Source organism: Nuphar pumila, chromosome 12 (genome assembly GCF_984573655.1).
Source record: "Nuphar pumila chromosome 12, dmNupPumi1.hap1.1, whole genome shotgun sequence".
Lineage (NCBI taxonomy): Eukaryota > Viridiplantae > Streptophyta > Magnoliopsida > Nymphaeales > Nymphaeaceae > Nuphar > Nuphar pumila.
In genome coordinates, this window is record NC_143260.1 from 3,889,168 (window position 1) to 3,912,121 (window position 22,954).

General features: G+C 37.2%; 1 protein-coding gene across 1 annotated transcript in view; it reads right to left on the reverse strand.

The window, feature by feature from the left end:
• LOC149819701 (ARM repeat superfamily protein) overlaps window positions 1-22,954 on the reverse strand; it is a 133,901-nt gene that overhangs the window by 12,234 nt on the left and 98,713 nt on the right. Inside the window, exons 28-31 of the mRNA XM_089982954.1 lie at window positions 16,898-17,051; window positions 16,620-16,730; window positions 16,306-16,473; window positions 15,159-15,285 (exon numbers count right to left, since the gene is read on the reverse strand). Of these exons, the coding sequence (XP_089839080.1) occupies window positions 15,159-15,285; window positions 16,306-16,473; window positions 16,620-16,730; window positions 16,898-17,051 (560 nt within the window). The remainder of the gene's footprint in view (window positions 1-15,158; window positions 15,286-16,305; window positions 16,474-16,619; window positions 16,731-16,897; window positions 17,052-22,954) is intronic.

Here is a 22,954-nt window from a genome sequence, read left to right on the forward strand (position 1 = left end):
GCATTAGATATTGTTGCCAGGTCAGGTATTTCAGATGAAAGATATGTTGATACTCCTAAGATTATGAATGTCAAAATGAAGATTGATGATGGAGAGTCACTCGAGAATCCGACTCCGTATAGGCAACTTGTTGGGGCTCTATCATATCTATCTATCACAAGACCTGACATTACACATGCGGTCCATACAGCCAGTCAATTTCAACATGCTCCAACTTCTGTTCATATGGGAGCAGTTTTGCGTATTATTAGATATATCAAAAATTCTATTTCTCGAGGATTATTTTTATCCGCTTCCTCTAACTTAGAATTGCTTGCTTATACTGATGCAGATTGGGGTGGTGATCCAAATGACCGCCACTCAACTACAGGTTTTTGTGTCTTTTTAGGAGAATCCTTGGTGTCTTGGCGATGTAAGAAGCAACAAAAGGTCTCTCTCTCATCAACTGAAGCTGAATATAGGGCAATGGCTACAACTACTATGGAATTAGTCTTCGACGTCTATTTTCCGATATGGGAGTTGAAAGTCCAAAAGCATCAAATCTGTGTTGTGACAACAAGAGCTCTATCTATATTGCAAGCAATCGGACATTTCATGAATGCACCAAGCATATAGAAATGGATTGCCATTATGTTTGAGAGGAATTTTTGCGTGGCACCATCAATCTTCCCTATGTTGCTTCAGAATATCAGTTGGCCGATTTCTTCACCAAGCCTCTCGCTGCTCCTAGGTTTCACTTTCTCTTAGGCAAACTTTCGGTTATCCAACCGTAAGTTTGAGGGGGAGTGTTAAAATATGTAATCTCATATAATATCTCATATGTAATCTCATAGACATGTAATGTTTTATCTCCTTTCTAGTTAGGATTTTTGGTTTAATTAATTCTAGTTAAAATACAACTAGAATTAGCCAAACCAGATGGACTGATTTGGCCTTAAACTTTTTGACTAGTCAAAAAGGTACCTTTTTGACCAAGTCAAAAAGATAAATCCAAAAAGAGCTGTTGGACTCCCCAACAGCTCTATTAGAGCCGTTGGAGAGTCCAACAACTCTCTTAAGACTTCTCATTACCTCTCTATAAATATGGGGTTATTCCCCTTGTAAATACTTACTCTTGTTTTGGGTTTTTTATCTCAAATCAATAAAATTGTCTATTTTTCATTTTTATACCCGTTTCAGGTTGTGTGTATTCTTAAGTTCTCTTTGTGAACCTTTGTGGTTCTTATGATGTATTTGTGAGAACTTGTTGAGAGACATTTGTTGTAGCGTATTTTTCACTTTCTTATAAGCTCAAATAGCCCAACGGCTATAATGGAAAGAACAATAATTCCCCTAAGGGCATTACCAAAATAAAATAAATACATTTGCCTAAAATACATTCTAATATATATATATATATATATATATATATATATATATATATATATACCTCCCCTCAAACTAATGGTGTAATCATCGACATTTTGTTGATGGAAAAAATAAACCGAGGTGAAGGCAATGCCTTGGTGAAGAAATCTGCTAGTTTATATTTTGATGTCACATAAGCTAGTTCAATCGTTCCTTTAAGAAACTCTTCACGAACATAGTGACAATCCATTTCCATGCACTTGGTATGCTCATGAAAGACGTGATTACTTTCAATATAGATTGTCTTTATTGTCACAACACATCTTCGATGGAGTTAAGATGACGATGTTAAAATACATGTAATTCATATATATATATATATATATATATATATATATATATATATATATTGTCTAAAATACCCAATAGGGGTATTTTAGTCATTTCAACAGTACCCGATAGGGGTACTTGCTTCTTTTCATTTATTTTTTGTAAATTCTTTTTTCATTTTTATGTTTTTATTTTTTTTATTTTTTGTATTTTTTGCTCACTTAAAAGGGGCTCCACCATGGAGTCGATGGGGCCCCCAACGGTCACATTTGTGACCGTTGGGGGCTCCCAACGACTCCATGGGGAGCCCCTAGGTGGCTCTTCTTTTAAGGCCATAAGGCCACCCCTCCTCTCCTTCTTTTGTGTATAAATAGGGGTGAACCCCTCTTGTATTTTTCACTCTTGAGAGCTCTCGCTCTTTTCAATAAGAGACATTTATATTTTTATGTTGTGTTGTCTCTTGTGGGTTTGGGTGTTAGCCCTTTTGTTTGTTCATTAGTGGTTATTGTAAGTGCTTAACGCACTCTTTGTTTTTCCGCATATTTCATTACGTGGTATCAGAGCCTTGTGTATGCTCTTCTTCTTAATATAGCTAGTTGTGTAGCTATATTTTTTTCTTGTTGTATCTCTCTTCGTTTGTCCTCTTGTGAGTGGTTAAAATGGAAGGAGAACAAAAGATTGATCTCTCCTTCAAGCTCAATGGCTCCAACTACATGATGTGGGCCGCCGCCATGGAGAACAACCTCAAAGGTAAAAAACTTTGGGGATACGTTATGGGCACCATTCCGGAACCACAATTCCAACTAAGATGGATGGTGATCAAGAAAAAAGTCTTGAAGGAAATGCCCGCATGAAGGTCATTGAAGATCACCAATCTAAAGTGGAAGATTGGGAAAGTAAGCATGTCAAGATTCTTGCTTGGTTCATGAACAATGTGGAGCTCAAGATTTGTGCCAACATTGCTAAGTTTCGGATGGCTAATGAAGCATGGTTCTTTATGAAAGGTATGTTTACTCAAAAATACATTGCTCGTCAATTCTTTTTTCAAGAAAAAATCCGGACTATCAAGCAAGGGGAAATGAGTGTAAGGGATTACTTTAGCACTCTTGGACCCTTATGGGATGAACTATCTTTACTAGAACCAAAATGGGTTTCTAGTGTGGATGTGGAATTAAGGAGAGAACAAATGGAAAAAGAGCACTTTTTCCAATTTTTACATGGGTTTAGGCCCGAATATGAACAAGTTAGATCTTCCCTTCTTCATATATCTAAGTCTCTTCCCTTGGAAGATGCCATAGCCGAAATATGCCAAGAAGAAACTCGTCTTGGCATGATTAAAGGAGGAGATGATGTTTTGGCCGTATCAAAACCCGGCAATCATATGAAAGCTTACAAACCTCCACATTTTGGAAGGCAAAATAATTATAATGGCAACTATAGAAAAGCCATTTGCCATCATTGCCAAGAACCGGGTCATATAAGACCTAATTGCCCTAAGTTGAATGAAGGGCCTAAAAATAAGGTTGCTTCCGTTGAAGAAGCTACTCAAAAGAAAGTGGAAACCATCAAAGGGAAGGAATCTTTTTCTCTTGCTCAACTATCGGAAGCACTACAAACTCTACTCAAGATACCATCAACCTCAGGTGCCGCCATAGCTTCTTCCTCTTCTCCAGGTATGTCTTCTTGGATCCTTGACTCTGGAGCTTCCTTTCATATGACCCCGCTTGAAAATGAGCTTTCCGATTTGTGTAATAACTATAAAAACTCCTATGTTTCAACTATCGATGGTACATCGTTACAAGTAAAAAGTTTTGGAACCTTAAACTTTTCCAAAGATTTCTTTGTGCCAAACGTAAGAGTTGTACCTCAACTTAATTTAAATCTCCTCTATGTTGCTCAAATATGTGATCATGGATGTGAAATCTCCTTCTCAACTAAGGATTGCTCTATACAGGATCTTCGGTCCGGGAAGCAGATTGGGCAAGGCCATAGGAGGGGAGATCTCTATTATATGAGCAGCTTGAAACTCCCCACTAACTCTTTTTGTAACCATGTCCAAGATAAAAATATTGGAATTTGGCATCAAAGACTTGGACATCCAAGTTTCTAAAAAATGTACTCCTTTCCATTTGGAAAGAAATTTTGTAATGAGAAACATTTTGTTTGCAAGAGTTGTATTTTTGGCAAAATGAAATCCACTCCTTTTTCAAACCGAACTTTTGTGTCCAAAAGACCTTTTGAGTTGGTCCATTCGGACGTTTGGGGTCCTTCCTCGGTCATGTCTAAAGGAGGGTACTCCTATTACGTTACTTTCATTGATGACTACACTAGGTATGTGTGGATCTACTTTCTCAATTTAAAATCTGAAGTCTTTGACTTCTTCAAAAAATTTCATATGATAGTTAAAAATCAATTTTCAAGTAATATCTCTACTCTTAGATCCGATTCGGGTGGAGAAAATTTATCAAATGAATTTCAAAATTATTTAGAAGTGAATGGAATTTGTCATCAAAGATCGTGTCCTAGGACTCCCCAACAAAACTGATTGGCCGAAAGAAAGCATAGACACATCATGGAAACCACTAGGACACTCCTTATTTCCAAAGAAATTCCGAAGAGTTTTTTGGCCGAAGCGGCCTTAACCTCAACTTACTTAATAAATAGAATGATATCTTCATCCTTACAAAATACATTTCCATATGAAAAACTGTTTGAAAGAACACCCGATTTCAATAGATTAAAAAATTTTGGGTGTAAATGTTTTGTCCTTACACATAAAAGGGACAAATTATCTCCTAAAGCTATTGAATGTGTTTTCTTGGGATATGGAGAAAATCAAAAGGGTTTTAGATGTTTTGACTTGAAAAATAACAAACTCTATGTATCCAAAGATGTAACCCTTTTGGAAAATGAAAATGGTTTTGTGAAAACTAAAGATATTGACGAAAGTGAATATGCTTTTTTATTTGATCTTCTATCTCAAGAAGATAAGACTCCTCAAGAAGAAGAAATCTCTAATGAGTCTTTGAATGACCTAGAGGATATTCCTCTTGACAATGTTGTAGATGAAAGTGATAGACCAATCCAAACCAATGTTAGGCGTGGTCAACAAGCTCAAATGAGCGCCTTAGAAAAATACTCTCAAGGATCCAACATAGAAGAAACCTCTTTAAGGAGATTCGGTCGAATCTCCAATCCTCCTAATAGGTTTGTTTCCTATGAGTCCCTAACTCAAAGGTATAGAGCATGTCTAATTGTGTTGCACTCATTTCATTAACCTTCACACTATAATGAGGCCAAAAACATTCCCCAATGGGTTGAAGCCATGAACTTAGAGCTTAGTGCCCTTGAAAAGGGAAAAACTTGGGAAATAACTTTGTTACCCACTGGAAAGAAATCAATTGGATGTAGATGGGTCTTCAAAATTAAAACTAAAAGTGATGATTCATTAGAACGTTATAAAGCCCGGTTAGTAGCTAAAGGATATGCTCAAGAATATGGTATAGATTATGAAGAAACCTTCGCACATGTTGCTAGGATGACTAGTGTTAGGACTCTTATCGCCATTGCGTCAGTCAAAAAATGGCCTATCTATCAACTAGATGTTAAGAATGCATTCCTAAATGGCGAATTAAATGAAGAAGTTTACATGGATCCCCCACCAGGAGTATGTATTGGTAAAAATAAAATTTTCAAACTTAAAAAGGCATTGTATGGTTTAAAACAAGCCCCAAAGGCTTGGCATGATAGATTTAGTAATGTAATGACAAGTTTGAATTTTCGTTCATGTTATACTGACACTGTTTTGTTTATGAAAAGTGCAGGGTCTTCGGTAGTTATTTTACTACTTTATGTTGATGATATGATCATCACTGGAAGTGATGAGCAAGGATATTATGATATTAAGAAAGTTTTAAAAGAATATTTTGACATGTCTGACCTTGGTTTCTTAAGATATTTTTTAGGGATTGAAGTGACGTACTCTCCTTGAGAGTACATTCTCTCTCAGATGAAACTGGCTGCTGACATTTGTTCCAAATCTGGTATTTCCGATGCTAAGAAAACAGAAACCCCTGAAGTCATCAATGCAAAATTAAGGTTGGAAGATGAAACACCTCTCGAGGATCCTACTCCCTACCGGCAACTTGTTGGGTCTCTAACCTACTTATCCATCACTCGGCCAGACATAGCTCATGTCGTCCACTCTGTCAGTCAGTTTCAACATGCACCTACAACCTTGCACATGAGTACTTTATAGTTCATGCATTTTCATACTCTTGTCATTTTATTTCTTGTATGTCACTTTCCATTTTCAAGAGTTATTCGTCATCTACTGCATTTACATGACTATGATAATCATTTTTTAATTCAATAACCCCGAAATCTGCTATATACCTGAAATAAACATCTGATTAATCATGGATCAGATTCAAGATCGGTCTCACGATGGGGCATTGATTCACTAAGGAACCCTTCATACCACCCATCTCCTCTGATATTTCATTTCTTTTTCTTTTTCTTTTTTTTGTGTTTTATCGATTTGTGCCAACCATTACAGCCTGTAAGCAATGCATTATATTCATTTAACGTCATGTTCCACTACTGTAAGATCTATATTTGTCATATGGTTCTTCCATTTTTGTTCTTTTTGTCTGGGTCTCATATCTCTTCATTAATTTTCTTTCACCATCAATTTGCATTTGTATCTTATTATTATTTATGCATTGATCATAAATATCATCAACGATGTTAATGAGATATTGCATTGAGACTGCGATCCTGTATTGTAACCATCGTCTGCTGTATGTTTTGCTCATTATATAACATCACCTGAGAATCTCCTCTTTGCATTATGTAACTTTTTTTTTAGCCATTTTGGTTCACTCTATATCCTCTTGGAAAATTATGATCATCCAGTTACCAAATAACTCCGCCTGTGTAGTTATACACTGCCGGTCCCAAGCTCGGATAAAGGAGGAGGGTTGCGGTAGGCCTGTGACAGCCAGCATAAAAACTTTGTCATATCCTATGAAAATGAACCAATATGAGAATTTCGTTGGGGCGTTCCCTACTGAGCGACGCGCTGTACTCTCTAGGCCCGGAGGCAGTGATAAATGTGCAAGGGTTGCTAGGTCGTCGCCCAGAAGCGACGCGTCACACCGGCGCCCGGGTGTGGTGTCAAATAGGCAAGGGTTCCCTCACTTTGTTGGACGGGTGGGGGTAAAGAAGTTAGTCCAAGACCATAAAATTAGGTTAGCCACTTGGAACATAGGGTCTTTAACTGGTAAGTTGGTAGAGTTAGTAGATGTTATGTGTAGGAGAAAGATTGATATTTTATGTCTTCAAGAGACCAAATGGGTAGGTGAGAAAGCTAAAGTGATAGAACCTTGGGGATATAAGATTTGGTATACAGGAATAAATAGGAATAGGAATGGAGTAGGGATTGTTATGAGTCGTCAGTTTATAGATAATGTAGTTGAGGTCCGTAGGAAGGGTGATAGAATTTTACTTATTAAATTAATATTAGGTACGGATATTATTAATATTATTAGTGTTTATGCACCTCAAGTAGGTTTAGATGATTCCATTAAGCATCAATTTTGGGAAGATTTAGATGGAGTAGTACAAGAGACATCCTATGGAGAAAAGCTTTTCATCGGCGGTGACCTTAATGGACATGTAGGCATTAGTAGGGATGGATTTGAGAATATCCATGGAGGCTATGGTATAGGAGAAAGAAATGAAAGTGGAGAAAGGATTTTAGATTTTTGTTTGTCCTATGATATGATCTTAGCAAACACTTGGTTTAGGAAGAGGGAGTCTCACCTAGTAACATTTAAAAGTGGGGTTAATACGAGTCAGATAGATTTTTTCCTACTTAGAAAGAGAGATAGGGGTTGTTGCATCGATTGTAAGGTTATACCAGGAGAAAGTGTAGCTACACAACATAGAGTCTTAATTTTAGATCTTAGAATTAGACAATGCCGCAAAAGGGATAGACATAGGATAGATCCTAGAATTAAGTGGTGGGCACTGAAAGGAGCTAAACAAGGAATGTTTGTAGAGCAGGTAGTTAAGGAAGTTGATTGGTGTCTCGAGGAGGATTCAGAATCAATGTGGAATAAGATAGCGGGTGGTATGAGAAAAGTAGCTAAGGAGGTATTGGGTGAGTCTAAAGGCGGTGCACCACTAGGTAAGGATACATCATGGTGGAACGAGGATGTCAAATTAGCTATTAAGGTTAAAAGAGAGTGTTATAGAAATCTAAGTAAGAGTCGTGATAATGAGAATTTGGAGAAGTATATGATAGCAAAGAAGGAAGCTAAAAAAGTTGTTCGAAACGCGAGGGCTAAGGTATATAAGGAGGTTTATGACAAGTTGGATACCAAAGAAGGCGAGAAGGATATTTATAGGCTTGCAAAGATGAGAGATAGGAAATCGAAGGATTTGGGTATGGTTATATGTATCAAAGATGAAACGCAAAGGGTTTTAGTCAAAGATGAGGAGATTAAGGAGAGATGGAAAGATTATTTTGATAAGCTATTTAATGATAGTCATGCTCAAGATCTTGGAGACTTCTCCATTCCTTTTCATGAGATAAATCGTGACTTCATGCGCAAGATTCAAAAGAAAGAAATTGCAGAGGCTTTGAAGAAAATGAAATCAAGAAGGGCAGTTGGCCCAGATGGTATACCTATCGAGGCTTGGAAATGCTTGGGAGAGAAAGGTTTAGAATGGTTGACAAATCTTTTTAACTTGATTTGGCGAACAAATAAGATGCCTAATGAGTGGAGGAAGAGTACTTTGGTGCCTTTATATAAGAATAAGGGTGATATACAAGATTGCACAAACTATCGTGGTATAAAACTCATGAGTCATACTATGAAACTTTGGGAGAGGGTGATTGAGTCTAGGTTGAGGAAGGTTGTCATGATATCGGAGAATCAATTTGGTTTTATGCCTGGAAGATCAACTATGGAAGCTATACATCTTCTTAGACAACTTATTGAAAGATATAAAGAGAGGAACAAAGATTTGCATATGGTTTTTATTGATTTAGAGAAGGCATACGATAGAATACCTAGGGACGTTCTCTGGTGGACAATGATGAAGAAAGGTGTTTCTCTCAAGTACATTAGTATAATTAAAGATATGTATGAAGGAGTAGTAACCAATGTCCGCACTTGTGGAGGGGTGACAACCAATTTTCCGATAACGGTTGGGTTACATCAAGGATCTGCTTTAAGCCCTTTCCTATTTGCGATAGTGATGGATGAGCTTACGAGATCAATTCAAGAAAATGTACCGTGGTGTATGTTGTTTGCTGATGATATTGTTTTGATTGATGAGTCTAGAGCTGGGGTTAATGCTAAGTTAGAATTATGGAGACAGACATTGGAAGCTAGAGGTTTTAAGTTGAGTAAGAGTAAGACTGAATATATGGAATGTCGGTTTAGTAAGCAACGAAGTAGGGATGGGAGTGTAGTGAAGCTTGGTGAGCAAGATATACCAGTGAATGATTATTTCAAATATTTGGGATCCATCATTCAAAAGTATGGAGAAATTGATGGAGATGTAAATCATAGGATAAAGGTTGGGTGGATGAAATGGAAAAGTGCTACTGGAGTGCTGTGCGATCGTAGAATGCCATTACGGATGCTTAGATGGATGTGTGGAAATACAATAAAAGATAAGATTCGGAACGAAGAGATACGTAAGAAGGTAGGTGTTGCACCCATTGAAAATAAGATGCGAGAGAATCGTTTACGGTGGTTTGGACATATTCGGCGAAGGCCTAATGATGCTCCAGTTAGAAGGTTGGAGAAATGGGAAAATATATTAGTTAAAAGAGGTCGGGGTAGGCCTAGGAAGACTTGGATGGAGATGATAGGAAAGGATATGAATGCTTTGAACCTCACCGAGGACATGGCGTTGGATAGAAATGATTGGAGGAAAAGGATTCATGTGGAAGACCCAAAATGAATTTCTTTTTTGGTTCATATCGCTGACCCCAATTGTTTTGGGATGAAGGCGTAGTTGTTGTTGTTGTTGTTGTTGGTTCACTCTATATCCTCTCCATCTGATATTCAATATCCACCTGAACCAATAGTTCTCCATAGGTATCACCTATGTTTTAAGAATCATCTATGCATCTCCATCAAATTCTCGTTGTAATATAGGGACCATATAGATCATCTGTGATCTGTCGATTCCACCTGTTCTGCAACCTAAATAGGAAACCATTACCCCGTGCGTTATATATCCTCAGTTCCTAATAACCATTCTTAGCACCTAACAACAAATTCTGACGATATCGATTCAGTGCTATGGTAAGTAGAGATGGACCCCCCACCACGATCTCTTCAAATACTACAGTTTACAGAAAGGGATTAAGGAACTCTTACAGGGGTCTAGATGCCACTTTAGCATAATAGCTGCTTCCTTTATAGTACAAAGTGGTTTTCTTGTCATTTCTTTTGTTGATTAATGCTCAAGTTATCAGTTAACAAAAACTGATTTAATATCCACAGCTATCACAAGTCTACCATATCAACTTGAGCTAAGCCTTAGCTCTTCTTCAATCATTCTCAAGGAGTGGTGTACTCGGTCTTTCAGATCTGTTTCTCGCCTTTTCCTTCTTTTTTTTTTGTTGGTTTTAGTAGTTGTTGCAAAGACTCATCAAGGATCGTGTTTTATCCATCTGAAGAAGGGTAGTTTTAGTTCACCCTGGAACCGATTGAGTCCCATTCTCTCGCTACCCTGTCAAACACTACTTACTCATTCATTTCTTCTGCAACCAGCTAATGGTTCATCTACTGGTTTTTTTGGAGTGCATTGATGAATTCTTTGGGGTTTCCAATTTGCAAGCAAGGTAAGCTCAAACGGTGGGAGGTCTACTGTGACATTCAAAGTAAGTACTACAGATGAAGATTTTGTTGAAGATAATTTCAGTAGGCATTTTCTTCTGGAATGACGACTCAATTAAATCAAACTACTGTTGTAGTAGCTGTTGTGCTGATTAGCCCGTCCCTTCGGGCAAAACTCTACAGAATCATGCTAGTCTTGAGGCTGAAAATATATGATAATGCTTGGTGGTTATCATCAATACATTAGATAATGTGAATATTAGGTTTTACCTTGATGTTAGGTGCTTACATCATCATAAATCACTCTTGGAATTCGGAATTCTGGGAGATGAATGTAATATTCAGATGGCAATCCGGAAGATTATGGGATTCCTAAGGAGTCCCTGAGAAATAAATATCTATATGCATACTGTACTGTTGTTCATCATCCAGTTGCCTGCCACAGCATAACTACACTCTCTGTATCTTCACAACACTTGAATTTCACAGAATTTTCTGTTAGTAGGGTTGGTCTTGTTAGATCCCGTTCCAGCATTCCATGATACCCTGTTACATTCCTGAACATTGATGTCTTCTGGAGCTGACAGTTTATAATACATACTTCAAATGAATCCTTGAGGCAGTAGATGGGTGGAATAGATATCAACGAGAAGACTGAAATGGAGAAATTTATTCACAACATGATCAACTTTCTATCAGCTGTCCTGAAATGATATATGGTTGACATTGGAAAGGCATGGCCTGTATTGATCGTCGGTGGAGGGATGTTATTATTTTTTTTTGTTACTAATGATTCATCATTTTGTTGTTGTTGTGCCATGTGTGATTAGGATACTATCTAACATTTTCACAACATCTGTCATAATGTTCTTATACCTAAAAGTTGTGTTTCGGCTGTGATAGGTGAATCTGGAAAATGTATCAGTATTAGCAAAAGAAAAAAAAATCCTCCCTAAGCCGTTGCTATGACAGCCACGGTGGACATTGCAACTCTCCCAATAATAGCCACTGTCCAGCCACAGTGACTTGCATCACTTGCATCCACATCTCCTATCTTACAAGCTATTGTATATGCCCTATATAGATATATATACATATATACATATATGTATATGCCTATATATGCGTAGATATACATATATATGCATGTATATATGTATGTATATAGGTGTATATATCATTTTTTTACCTTTTTCATCATATATATCTTGACATAGGAGCATTTTACCATTGACCTCCATGTGATATGTACAATCTTTCCTTTATTTTCATATTAACCCAGTTATTTTGCAGGAGGTATGTGGAAAAGGTCATTATGTGGAGTTGTAAATTTGATTTCATGTATTGTAATAGATTAGACCTTAATGAGAATTTACATTTCCTGTTCTAGATTAGAATGAATGAGCATATAAATATCATTTGTTGCATCATTTTTCTTCATTTCAAAGTTTCACAAATGGGAACACGAATGGCACGTGCACCATTTCGTAAGAGGTAACTAATCCTAAGTTGATGATTTACATCAATGGTCATAGTCAGGATGTAAACAAAACTTAGGATTTTTATCTTTTATAAAATAACACCGGATCCACACTGGATCCTTTTTCATCATATTTTCTTTAAATATTTTCCTCTTTTATCAGAGTTTAGTTTAAAATTGATTCTACTTTGGATCTCAGACTTCAGATCCAAATCCATTTTAGAATTCAGAACCCAATTCTACTTTGGATCTCAGACTTCATATCCGAATCCATTTTAGGATCCAGAATCCAATTCTACTTTGGATCTCAAACTTCAGATCCAATTCAATTTAGGATTCAGAATCCAATTTCATCTTGGATCCTAGATTTCAGATCTAATTCCCCTTTCGGATTCTAAATCCAGAATTCAATTTTAAATCTCAACTCTATTTAGAATCCAGACTTTGGATTCAAATTTCATTTTGAATCTCAGATCTCAAATCAACTTCTATTCTCAATTCCAATTTTTTAATCCAATTCCATTTCATCCCAAATTTCAAATCTAATTCCCATTTTCGGATTCTAATTTTGATCTCAATTTAAAATCCAGACTTTGGATTCAAAGTTCCATCTTGAATTCCAATTTTCAAATCAATCTCATTTCTCAATTCTATTTAGATTTCCCACATTTCATTTTGATTTCAAACTTCAAAGTTAGAATTCAATTCCATTTTCTGATTCAAAGTCCATTTATGACTTTGAAATTTCCTTTCTCCTTTTATCTCAAACTTCAAAATCATCTCTTTCAAAATCAAGATTTATTCTTTCCAAACTCTGATTATTCCAAAAACTTAGAACTTTAAATCTTAAGTTCTAAGTCAGAAACCATTTCTTCACTCCCTTATCAGATTCATCTCAGAAACACTTGGGAAATTTTTAAATCATTTTCAAAAAGAGCATACATCCCTGCATTGCACAAGCATGATTCTTTTTGCATTTAGACTTAGAATAAATTCTTAGATAATTTATTAGCAAAGCAAAAGGCATGAATTCGACCCTTGGTTCGATTACCCCTAGTAAAGGCGCCAGGAACGATCGAACCTCGTACCGACGAGTGAATCCCGTCTCCCAGTTTTCCCGCAAATATTTCAAAACGGAGGCGAGTTATTTTCTTAAATACTTTCAAAATTAAGGTCAAGTGAGACCCCGCGAAAGAGTTCCTCTTTTCTTTTCTTTTCTTTTCTTTTCTTTTCTCTTCTCTCTTTCTTTTCGTCTTTTATTTTCTCCCTTCAAAAAGGAGGAAATAAAGGTTGGAAAGGAAAAGAGAAGGAAGAGAGAGAATATTACGAGAGGAAAATTTTTTCGATGATCACAGTGCCTAACCAACAAGTTAAGAGCAAAACAATAAGGTATACTCAATCGCAGAGTCGATCGTAGAGGTACTCCCGGTGCTACTGCAACGTGAGCTTCCGGTCGCTGGCAAGCCTTAAATCGAGGTCGAACCCTCTCAAATCTCAATTGGAAGGAGTTGAAGAAGAGGGAGTGGGAGGACTGCATCGTAAGGTGATCGACCAGGATGAGTAGCATGTGATTGATGGGGCTCTCCAACGAGGAGCTCCCTCACTATTCCTTTTTCTTGAGTAAACAGCCCTACCCTAAGCCGGTTGCCCGATGTTAGAGACTTAGAGAGGTACTGAGGTACATGGGGCATCTTTTTTGTTTTTCCCTTTGAGTGAAAAAGGAAAATAACCTTTATAAAATGAAGTGCATCCTTTGCCTTCAAAGCACAAGGCGTATGCTTTTGTAGAAAAAGTGCATGCTTCATTAGCATGCAGTTTTTTATTGCGGTTTGGGGTTAGTTTTTGGAGCGAAGCCTACAAAGCCTACAAACCACTTTGTACTATAAAGGAAGCAGCTATTATGCTAAAGTGGCATCTAGACCCCTGTAAGAGTTCCTTAATCCCTTTCTGTAAACTGTAGTATTTGAAGAGATCGTGGTGGGGGGTCCATCTCTACTTACCATAACACTGAATCGATATTGTCAAAATTTGCTGTCAGATGCTAAGAATGGTTATTAGGAACTGAGGATATATAACGCACGGGGTAATGGTTTCCTATTTAGGTTGCAGAACAGGTGGAATCGACAGATCACAGATGATCTATATGGTCCCTATATTACAACGAGAATTTGATGGAGATGCATAGATGATTCTTAAAACATAGGTGATGCCTATGGAGAACTATTGGTTCAGGTGGATATTGAATATCAGATGGAGAGGATATAGAGCGAACCGAAATGGCTAAAAAAAAAGTTACATAATGCAAAGAGGAGATTCTCAGGTGATGTTATATAATGAGCAAAACATACAGCAGACGATGGTTACAATACAGGATCGCAGTCTCAATGCAATATCTCATTAACATCGTTGATGATATTTATGATCAATGCATAAATAATAATAAGATACAAATGCAAATTGATGGTGAAAGAAAATTAATGAAGAGATATCAGACCCAGACAAAAAGAACAAAAATGGAAGAACCATATGACAAATATAGATCTTACAGTAGTGGAACATGACGTTAAATGAATATAATGCATTGCTTACAGGCTGTAATGGTAAAAAGAGTTGCCATATACGAATCGTTGATGGCACAAATCGATAAAACACAAAAAAAAGAAAAAGAAAAAGAAATGAAATATCAGAGGAGATGGGTGGTATGAAGGGTTCCTCAGTGAATCAATGCCCCATCGTGAGACCGATCTTGAATCTGATCCATGATGAATCAGATGTTTATTTCAGGTATATAGCAGATTTCGGGGTTATTGAATTCAAAAATAATTATCATAGTCATGTAAATGCAGTAGATGACGAATAGCTCTTGAAAATGGAAAGTGACATACAGGAAATAAAATGACAACAGAGTATGAAAATGCATGAACTATAAACTGCTCATGTGAATATTTAAGATGGTCATTAGAATATTTTAACCACTTGATAGTTATATACATGTATGGGGTGTAATGTGACATAGACCTTAAAATACCAAAAGAATTCCCACCCTTAACACTTTATTGCACAGTATACAAATAGCACAACATACTTCCGTCATTGTTTAGAAAGAAATGCAATATAATGCCACACATTATTACCTGGTGGAGTTGTATCACTTAATGTGGAAGGGATGGTATGCTTCAAAACATTTGTCTCACTGCACACATCAAGCAACAAGGGAAGTACCAAATTGAAGAATTCAGGATCACCAAAAGCCTTGATAACCTGGAAAAAATATTGAAATAAAAAAACTGCATGAGATAATAGATAGAAGATGATGCTATTTGTTCAAAACAGCATAACATTAGAAGTTAATGAGACACATTTTACACAAAAATACTATCCAGTTGTGAGATCAAAAAGAGAAAAGACCAACACAAACAAGTTTCCAAGAGATCATAGTCCCAAAGTTAGTGAAACCACTCATCTAGTTAGAATCTGCATAAAGACAAGTAATTTTTGAAAGCAATAAAAGCAATCAAGGGGAAAAGGGCAAATCCCACAACACAAAAAACACTAACAACTTTGCAGATTGAATATTTTCTACTAAAGGGCATGGTGCCAATAAACATAGCCAATATTTTCCATATATGCTCACATTTGCTAGTATAGTTAGTACCGAACTATCTAGTAGAAAACAAAAGTTGCATCATTATTTTACTTGGACATGTGAATGTATTTATCATGGTTTGTTTACTAAGAAACATAATTTTCAATCTATTGATATGATGTGAAAATTGATTCATTTTATTATGCATTTGGTGCACTATTGAGATAATATTTATACAGTCAAATCCACAAACATACAATGCAAAATATTGAAAGATTAATGGGGCTACTAGGTACTATGGTACTACAGATAGTAGCAAAGATAAAAAAACACATGCATATTGTATGTGTGGTGATGGTGTGTATGTGGGTGGGTGGGTGGGTGGGTGCAAAAATAAAAGCGATCCAGGGAAACAAGGCAGGTTCCCCACAAGGCAGAACATGCTAGGAACAGGGCAACTGAGATTCTCTCATCTTCATAGAGAAGTATGGTTAGCTGGAACACCTTCAGCAATTTAGCTGTGAACCTTCTTGTTTGAAGAGATGTTCAAGTCTGTCTCAATTTCCTAAGTGGATAAGCCTTATCACATACCATCAAGACAAAAATACTAGATCATAGCACATAAATACTCTACAAGAGATATTTCAACTCATCCATTTTTGGCATAGACAAATAAAGCAACATCTTGCTCAAACCTGCTCTAAAGAAGAGAAAGCAGCATCACGATATGACCTCAATTTCTTCATACAAGCAGAAGATATGGCTTTCACAACTATATTGGGAGTTGAGGGATCCTCCACACACATTGCTTTATGGCACGACGTGCATAGAGCAGCAACTGCATATAAAATTGACTCTTTCCCCTGTCAAGAAATTTAGCTATTAAAAATAGGACCAACAATACATGCAACATCATAATCTGCATAAGTGAGATAACTTGTCTCAGCTTTCCAAATAGAATATACACAAGCTGTGTTATTTGTAGGTGTAACTTTAAACATGCAAATACCTCCCATAACCGCCCAGGCATTTCTTGTAAAAGGCATTTGAGCAGATTCTGATGAAAAGCAGATAGAGATTCACCGAGAACATCACTCAGTCTCCTAATCGCTTTTGCAGACTGCAGGGAACATTCATTATTAACAAAACAAATAGTGGAAACGCAAAAACCTAAAGCATGCAAGGAAGATTTGAGAAAGGCAACCCTCCACATGACAAGTGCATGAACACCATGAATTACCAGATCAGTATGAAAATAAACAAGAAGCAACTAAATCCAAGTCGAACCTTCTTTTTGTTTGCCCATGATGACGACACCATGCAATCACAGAGAAGAGAAACAATCTCAGACAAGTACAATTGAAGCGTAACACTTTCACTACTTGAGATTTCTTCCCATAACTCCTCAAACAGGCTGCAAACATCTTTATCATCATCAAATCTGCAGAACAGAATTTTTTTTCAGATATAAGTCATAAACATAGAGGTGTGATTCTCTTATCATTTTTGTCTAATCTAAGATGAATAGAATAACCCAAAGCAGACATCAAACTTAAAGGACAAAAAATGACGTGAACAGTTAAAAAGGTGAGTGCCATCTTTCCCCAATTGGCTAGAGATGGCCAAAATGGTATCCATTGAATCTTTAGGCTCCACCATAGTTTTGAGGTTAGTCACCTGTTAAGTTGTATTGTTATATACTTATGTATATACATACATATATACATATATTATATACACATATATACATGTGTATATATAAAATATTTTTTTTACTGTTTTTTGTTTTTTTATTATTTATGTTATAGCCGTTGGGACTAGCCCAACTAGATGCTGGGCTAATCCAATGGCTGTTAGCTAGTTGGCTAGCCCTCTAAACATGTTGTATGGTCTATTTAAAGGGAAGCTCTCCCTTGTACTTTCTATGCTTCTCTATCATAGTTAGTGAATAAAATATTATTTTTTATAAGTGTTGTGATCTCTTATGCTTGTCCATTAGTGACTATTGTGTGTATTTTGTGCTTTTGTATTTGTCATTAAGTGGCTTGTGTATTGTCTCTTAGTGCACTAGTGCTTGTGCACATTGTTTTGACTCTTGTATGCTCTTAGTGTTGTATTCATTCTTGTTTCATTCCAAATATGGCTGAAAAGGAACCCAAGATGGTGATCACATTTGCAGTGCACACATATACAATCTCTAAACGCTACGCTCTCGTGCAAACCAAACACTAGAACACCCTCGTGTGAACCAAACAGTACACGTGGGATTATCTTATCCAGAGTTGAGTTGAGAGGTACTCCATCCAATCTTCAAAGGCATCTTCCAGTCCACTGGCCCAACACAATACAAAACAACACACCACATCTATGTTGCTACACACCGTGGCACCAACGCCTATACCATTGTCCATCGCATGTCATGCTACCATTGCACGTCATCAATAGCCCAACGCATACCATAGTTGGCAAATCCGGCGAATTGACGAGAAAATCGCCTGAGTCAACCCAAATTAGACCATAACTGGGTCACCAATTCAGGACCACCGATCCACATGCTTCTTATGTGTTTTTTGTCATACATTTTGTGTTTTTAATGTGTAATGTTCATAAAAGAATATTTGTTATAAAGAATCATATGTTTTTAAATCATAAATATTAACAATTATGTATAGTTGAATACTTATATAACTCAGCCATTGATATCATGTGCTAAATTTAGTGATTATACAATATGCATTTTGATTTTTTTCATATCTTAACACTAGAAAATGTATAGTCCTAACTCGTCTGAGTTACTGAGTTGGTCGGACGATTCGAATCCGAGTCACGAGTTTGCCAACTATGACGCATACCACCCGCTACTACGCCCGATGCATTTTCCACTCAATGGTGTTTCACACTACCCTTGTCACATTCTGACCCTCGCAACATCGTATTTTTCAATCTTGGATAGAAAGACCTGAAAATCCATTGAAAAACTATCATAACTCACCCACTTTTCAATGAGATGTCTTATCCTGCCCGATCTTCTTGGTGTCGCTCTGTTATTTGACAATGTCACGCGTTCTCCAACAGGCACATCTATTCGCTCTTTGAGTCTCCTGGTATAGACATTTCCTTTGTATCTCAAACATTCTGTTTTTGATGCCTCTTCTGAAACCGTCACGTCATTTGTGCTTTCAGGAACCAAAGTAGTGTAATCTCCAGCCTGTGAAATGAGTTCAGCACTGAGCCATGGATCATACCAATTATCGTTGGTGTCAGTATGGTCACGATTGTGATCTGCTTTATTCCCAAAAAAACTATTTTCATCAAAAACATTTCTAGAAATTTTGATCCTTCTATTTACAGGATCATAGCACCTGTAACTCTTGTGTTCATCTGCATAACCTACAAACTGGCGTATAGAGACTTTGTCCTGAAATTTAGTTCTCATGGACCTATCAATATGCACATAACATGTGCATCAAAAAACTCGTAACTCATCATAATCAGGATGTACACCAAATAGAACATAATAGGGAGACTGATTTTCAAGAATAGGCATAGGAAGACGGTTTATCACATGAGTGGCAGTATGAAAGACATATGTCCAAAGACTAATAGGCACATTAGAACCATGCATCATGCTCATTGCACTTTCCACAATATGTTTGTGCTTGCGTTCGGCAATACTATTTTGTTGTGGAGTGTACGGGCAAGATATTTTACGATGAATCCCATTATCTTGGAGAAAATCTAACAATTCTTTGGAGAAATACTCACCACCTCCATCACATTGAAGAATTTGAATGTTTTGAGAGAATTGGGTTTTGACGTAGACATGAAAACGACAAAAAATGAGAAAAACCTCTGATTTGTGTTTCATAAAGAATATCCAGGTAAAGCGAGAAAAATTGTCAATAAAGGATACATAATATTTGCTTCTAGAAGAGGAAGGATTAGGAGTTGGGCCCCACACATCAATAAAGGATACATAATATTTGCTTCTAGAAGAGGAAGGATTAGGAGTTGGGCCCCACACATCAGAACATATTATCTCAAAAGGCATAGAGGCTCTTTTATTTATTTGATGAAAAGGAAGTACATGACTTTTGCAAACCTGACAACTGGAACACATTTTATTCTTCAATGAAGGAGAAACAGACTCTGGAAGAAATCCATTGGACACTAGTTTTTCAATAAAGACTTGAATACAATGACCAAGACGGAAATGTCAAAGTTCTGGCTTATTACATTGGGATATACTTAAAATACATTGAGGTATGATCGGACTTGGGAGGCTTCAAAACACTGGAGGTTGGATCTTCATTGAAGATATACATGTTTTCACGTTGTTCTCCTTTAGCGAACATCTTCTTCGTTTGAAGGTCCTTGACAAAGACAGAAGTAGGAGTGAATTCAACAGAAGAATTGATAGAATCAACAAACTTAAAAACAGAGACAATATTTTTCTTTATATTTGGTGCATGGACAACATTAGATAACGGAATGGATGAAGATTCAGACAAAGGCATGAGAACATTGCCTACATTTGAAATAGGGTGGTGAGTCTCATCTCCAGTTACAATATAAGATTTACCAAAATAGGGGATCAAAGTAGAGAACTTACCTGCATTGCCAGTGACATGAGTTGTTGCTCCAGAGTCTACATATCATATTTCATCATTATTCTGTTTCAGGTTCAAGTTAGCCATAGCGGACAAGAGAAGATCCTTAGCGTCATCACTGACCCGAAAGCTACCCGCAGATCCTGATGTGGCAACGTTTCTATTGTTTTGCATTCTGTTGCGGTTTTGAGGATTTTGAGGATTGAACCAACAATTGGATTTGATATGGTCACGTTTGTTGCACTGGTAACATGTGGGAACATGCCTCGACGGGCTGGGTGTAGGCAGCAAACCACGTCCACCCTGGATTTGTGCTCCCCTGCCTCTACCACACCCTCCTCGTGCACGATCAGCAGTCATCTCTGTGGCGAGAACATCATGCATAGATGATTGCCCTGCTGGGGCATCAGAAAAGCTTTTCAAGGACATCTCGTACTGGAACAGTTTGGCACGTAAATTTTCAAAACTAGGTAACGTCGGCAAACACAATAAAGAGGTCACAAGAACATGATACTCTGATCCCAGGGCACTGAGTGTCTACTGCACCTTTTCTTTATCTGACACTGGATATCCAACTATGGCTAATTGGTCTGTGATGCTTTTGACTTGATTTAAAAATTCAATGATGGTCATTGTTCCTTTTCTTAAAAACTGAAATTCACACTTAAGAAACAACACTTTAGCCTCTGATATCTGAGAGTAGATCTGGGCTAGAGTCTCCCACAAGACTTTAGCTATGCAATCATCAGGAATAGAGACTAATACTTCTTGTGATAATGTAGAAGTGATGTACGCAACTAGAGCCTGATCGTGCTTCATCCAAGTAACAAAAGTAGAGCTACGAATAATGTTTGGTCCATCTCCATCTTCTTTTGCTTCTTGTGTGATAAATTCTGGAGGCATTGGAATGGAGCCATCCAGGTGACCCGAAAGATCTTGACTTCGGATGAAGGGAATAATCTGTTGTTTCCGGGTCAAATAATTGTTTGTACTCAGTTTTTCAGAGACCAGTTGCCCAAGGAAGTTGCAGGAAAGGCCCGAGTTGACTGAATTATCCATTTGCAGATTTATGACAGAAAACAGCCTTACGACAGAAATTGGATTAATATCCTAAAACTGCAGTTGTATGACAGAACTCGGCAAGAAGAAGTATGTCACGACAGGACTTTAAACTCAGTAGGAATTTGAATAGATGAAATGAAAAATGAATGGACAGACTGTAATAGGTCTGTTTGGGACTGATTCAACGCCTGTTTGGGACAGAATGAGGATCACGTGACCAGACATGATTTTGGTGTAAGCAGCCAAGATGCATGAAATGAAAAATGAATGGACAGACTGTAATAGGTCTGTTTGGGACAGATTCAACGCTTGTTTGGGACAGAATGAGGATCACGTGACCAGACGTGATTTTGGTGTAGGCAGCCAAGATGCATGAAATGAAAAATGAATGGACAGACTGTAATAGGTCTATTCGGGATTGATTCAACGCCTGTTTGGGACAGAATGAGGATCACGTGACCAGACGTGATTTTGGTATAGGAGCCAAGATGCAAGGGGGTCACGTGAAATGAAAAGAAGCACAGAGGCTTTCTCGTGCGACAAAAAGGAAGAAAAGAAACTCAGGATTTTTAAAGCCTCTTTTAAAGGAAGGAGAGAAAAGAAAAACTCGTTGCATCAAAATATCGTGTTTGCTTTCTCTTACTCTCTCTTTCTCTTTCTTTATTTCTTTTTTTCTCCTTGTTTTATCACCTTTGTAAAAGATGGATGATCAAAATAAAATCACCATCATACCCATGAAGCTAAACGACACAAATTATGTAATGTGGGATTCAATAATGAACATATGGGGAAAAGGGTTGTGGGGCATAGTAGATGGTATTCGGAACCTAAACTTGTTCTCACCAAAATAGAAGGTGATAAAGAAGTTCCTTTGACCGAAGGAGAAAAAAGCAAAGCCTTAGCCAACTATGAAAAGAGTTGGAAAGAATGGAGAATAGGGCATGCTAAAATTATGTCATGGCTAATCAATAGCGTTGACATAAAGAAATGTTCTAGTCTTGCCAAGTTTGAGCATGCCGATAAGGCGTGGGAATATCTCAAAAATATGTATTCCCTAAAAGATATTGCACATGTGTGCAATCTTCAAGAAAGGGTTAGATCTATGACCCAAAGTGAAAAAACTATACGAGAATACTATAATGAATTATCCGAACTTTGGGGTGAATTGGCTATTCTAGAGCCAAAATGGCATTGTCCATAAGATATTGTGATCCGACAAAAACAACTTGATATGGAGCATTTTTATCAATTTGTAAATGGTTTAAGACCAAAATTCGAGTCAACGAAATCGGCTCTTCTTCATCGAGGAAAAGTTCCCTCTACTATCGACACTATAGAGGAATTAACTATGGAGGAAAATAGAATCAAGAAATATACTCTAAAGGCTGAAGATGATTCTGTCCTTGCTGTATCCGGACCAGGAAATCATGTACGATCATATAGACCACCCCATTTTAACCGCCACGGAGTTGATTACGACAAGAAAAAGGTTATCTGCCATCATTGTCGTGAACCGGGACACTACAGGCCTCAGTGTCTTAAGCTTAAGGAGCTCAGAGAAAAGAGAGTTGTGATTGCTGGATCGGAGCCCAAAGATCAAGATGCACCAGTCTCTATGGCCCAGCTAATAGAGATTCTCCAACCTCTCATCAAAGGAGCTTCCTCCTCATCA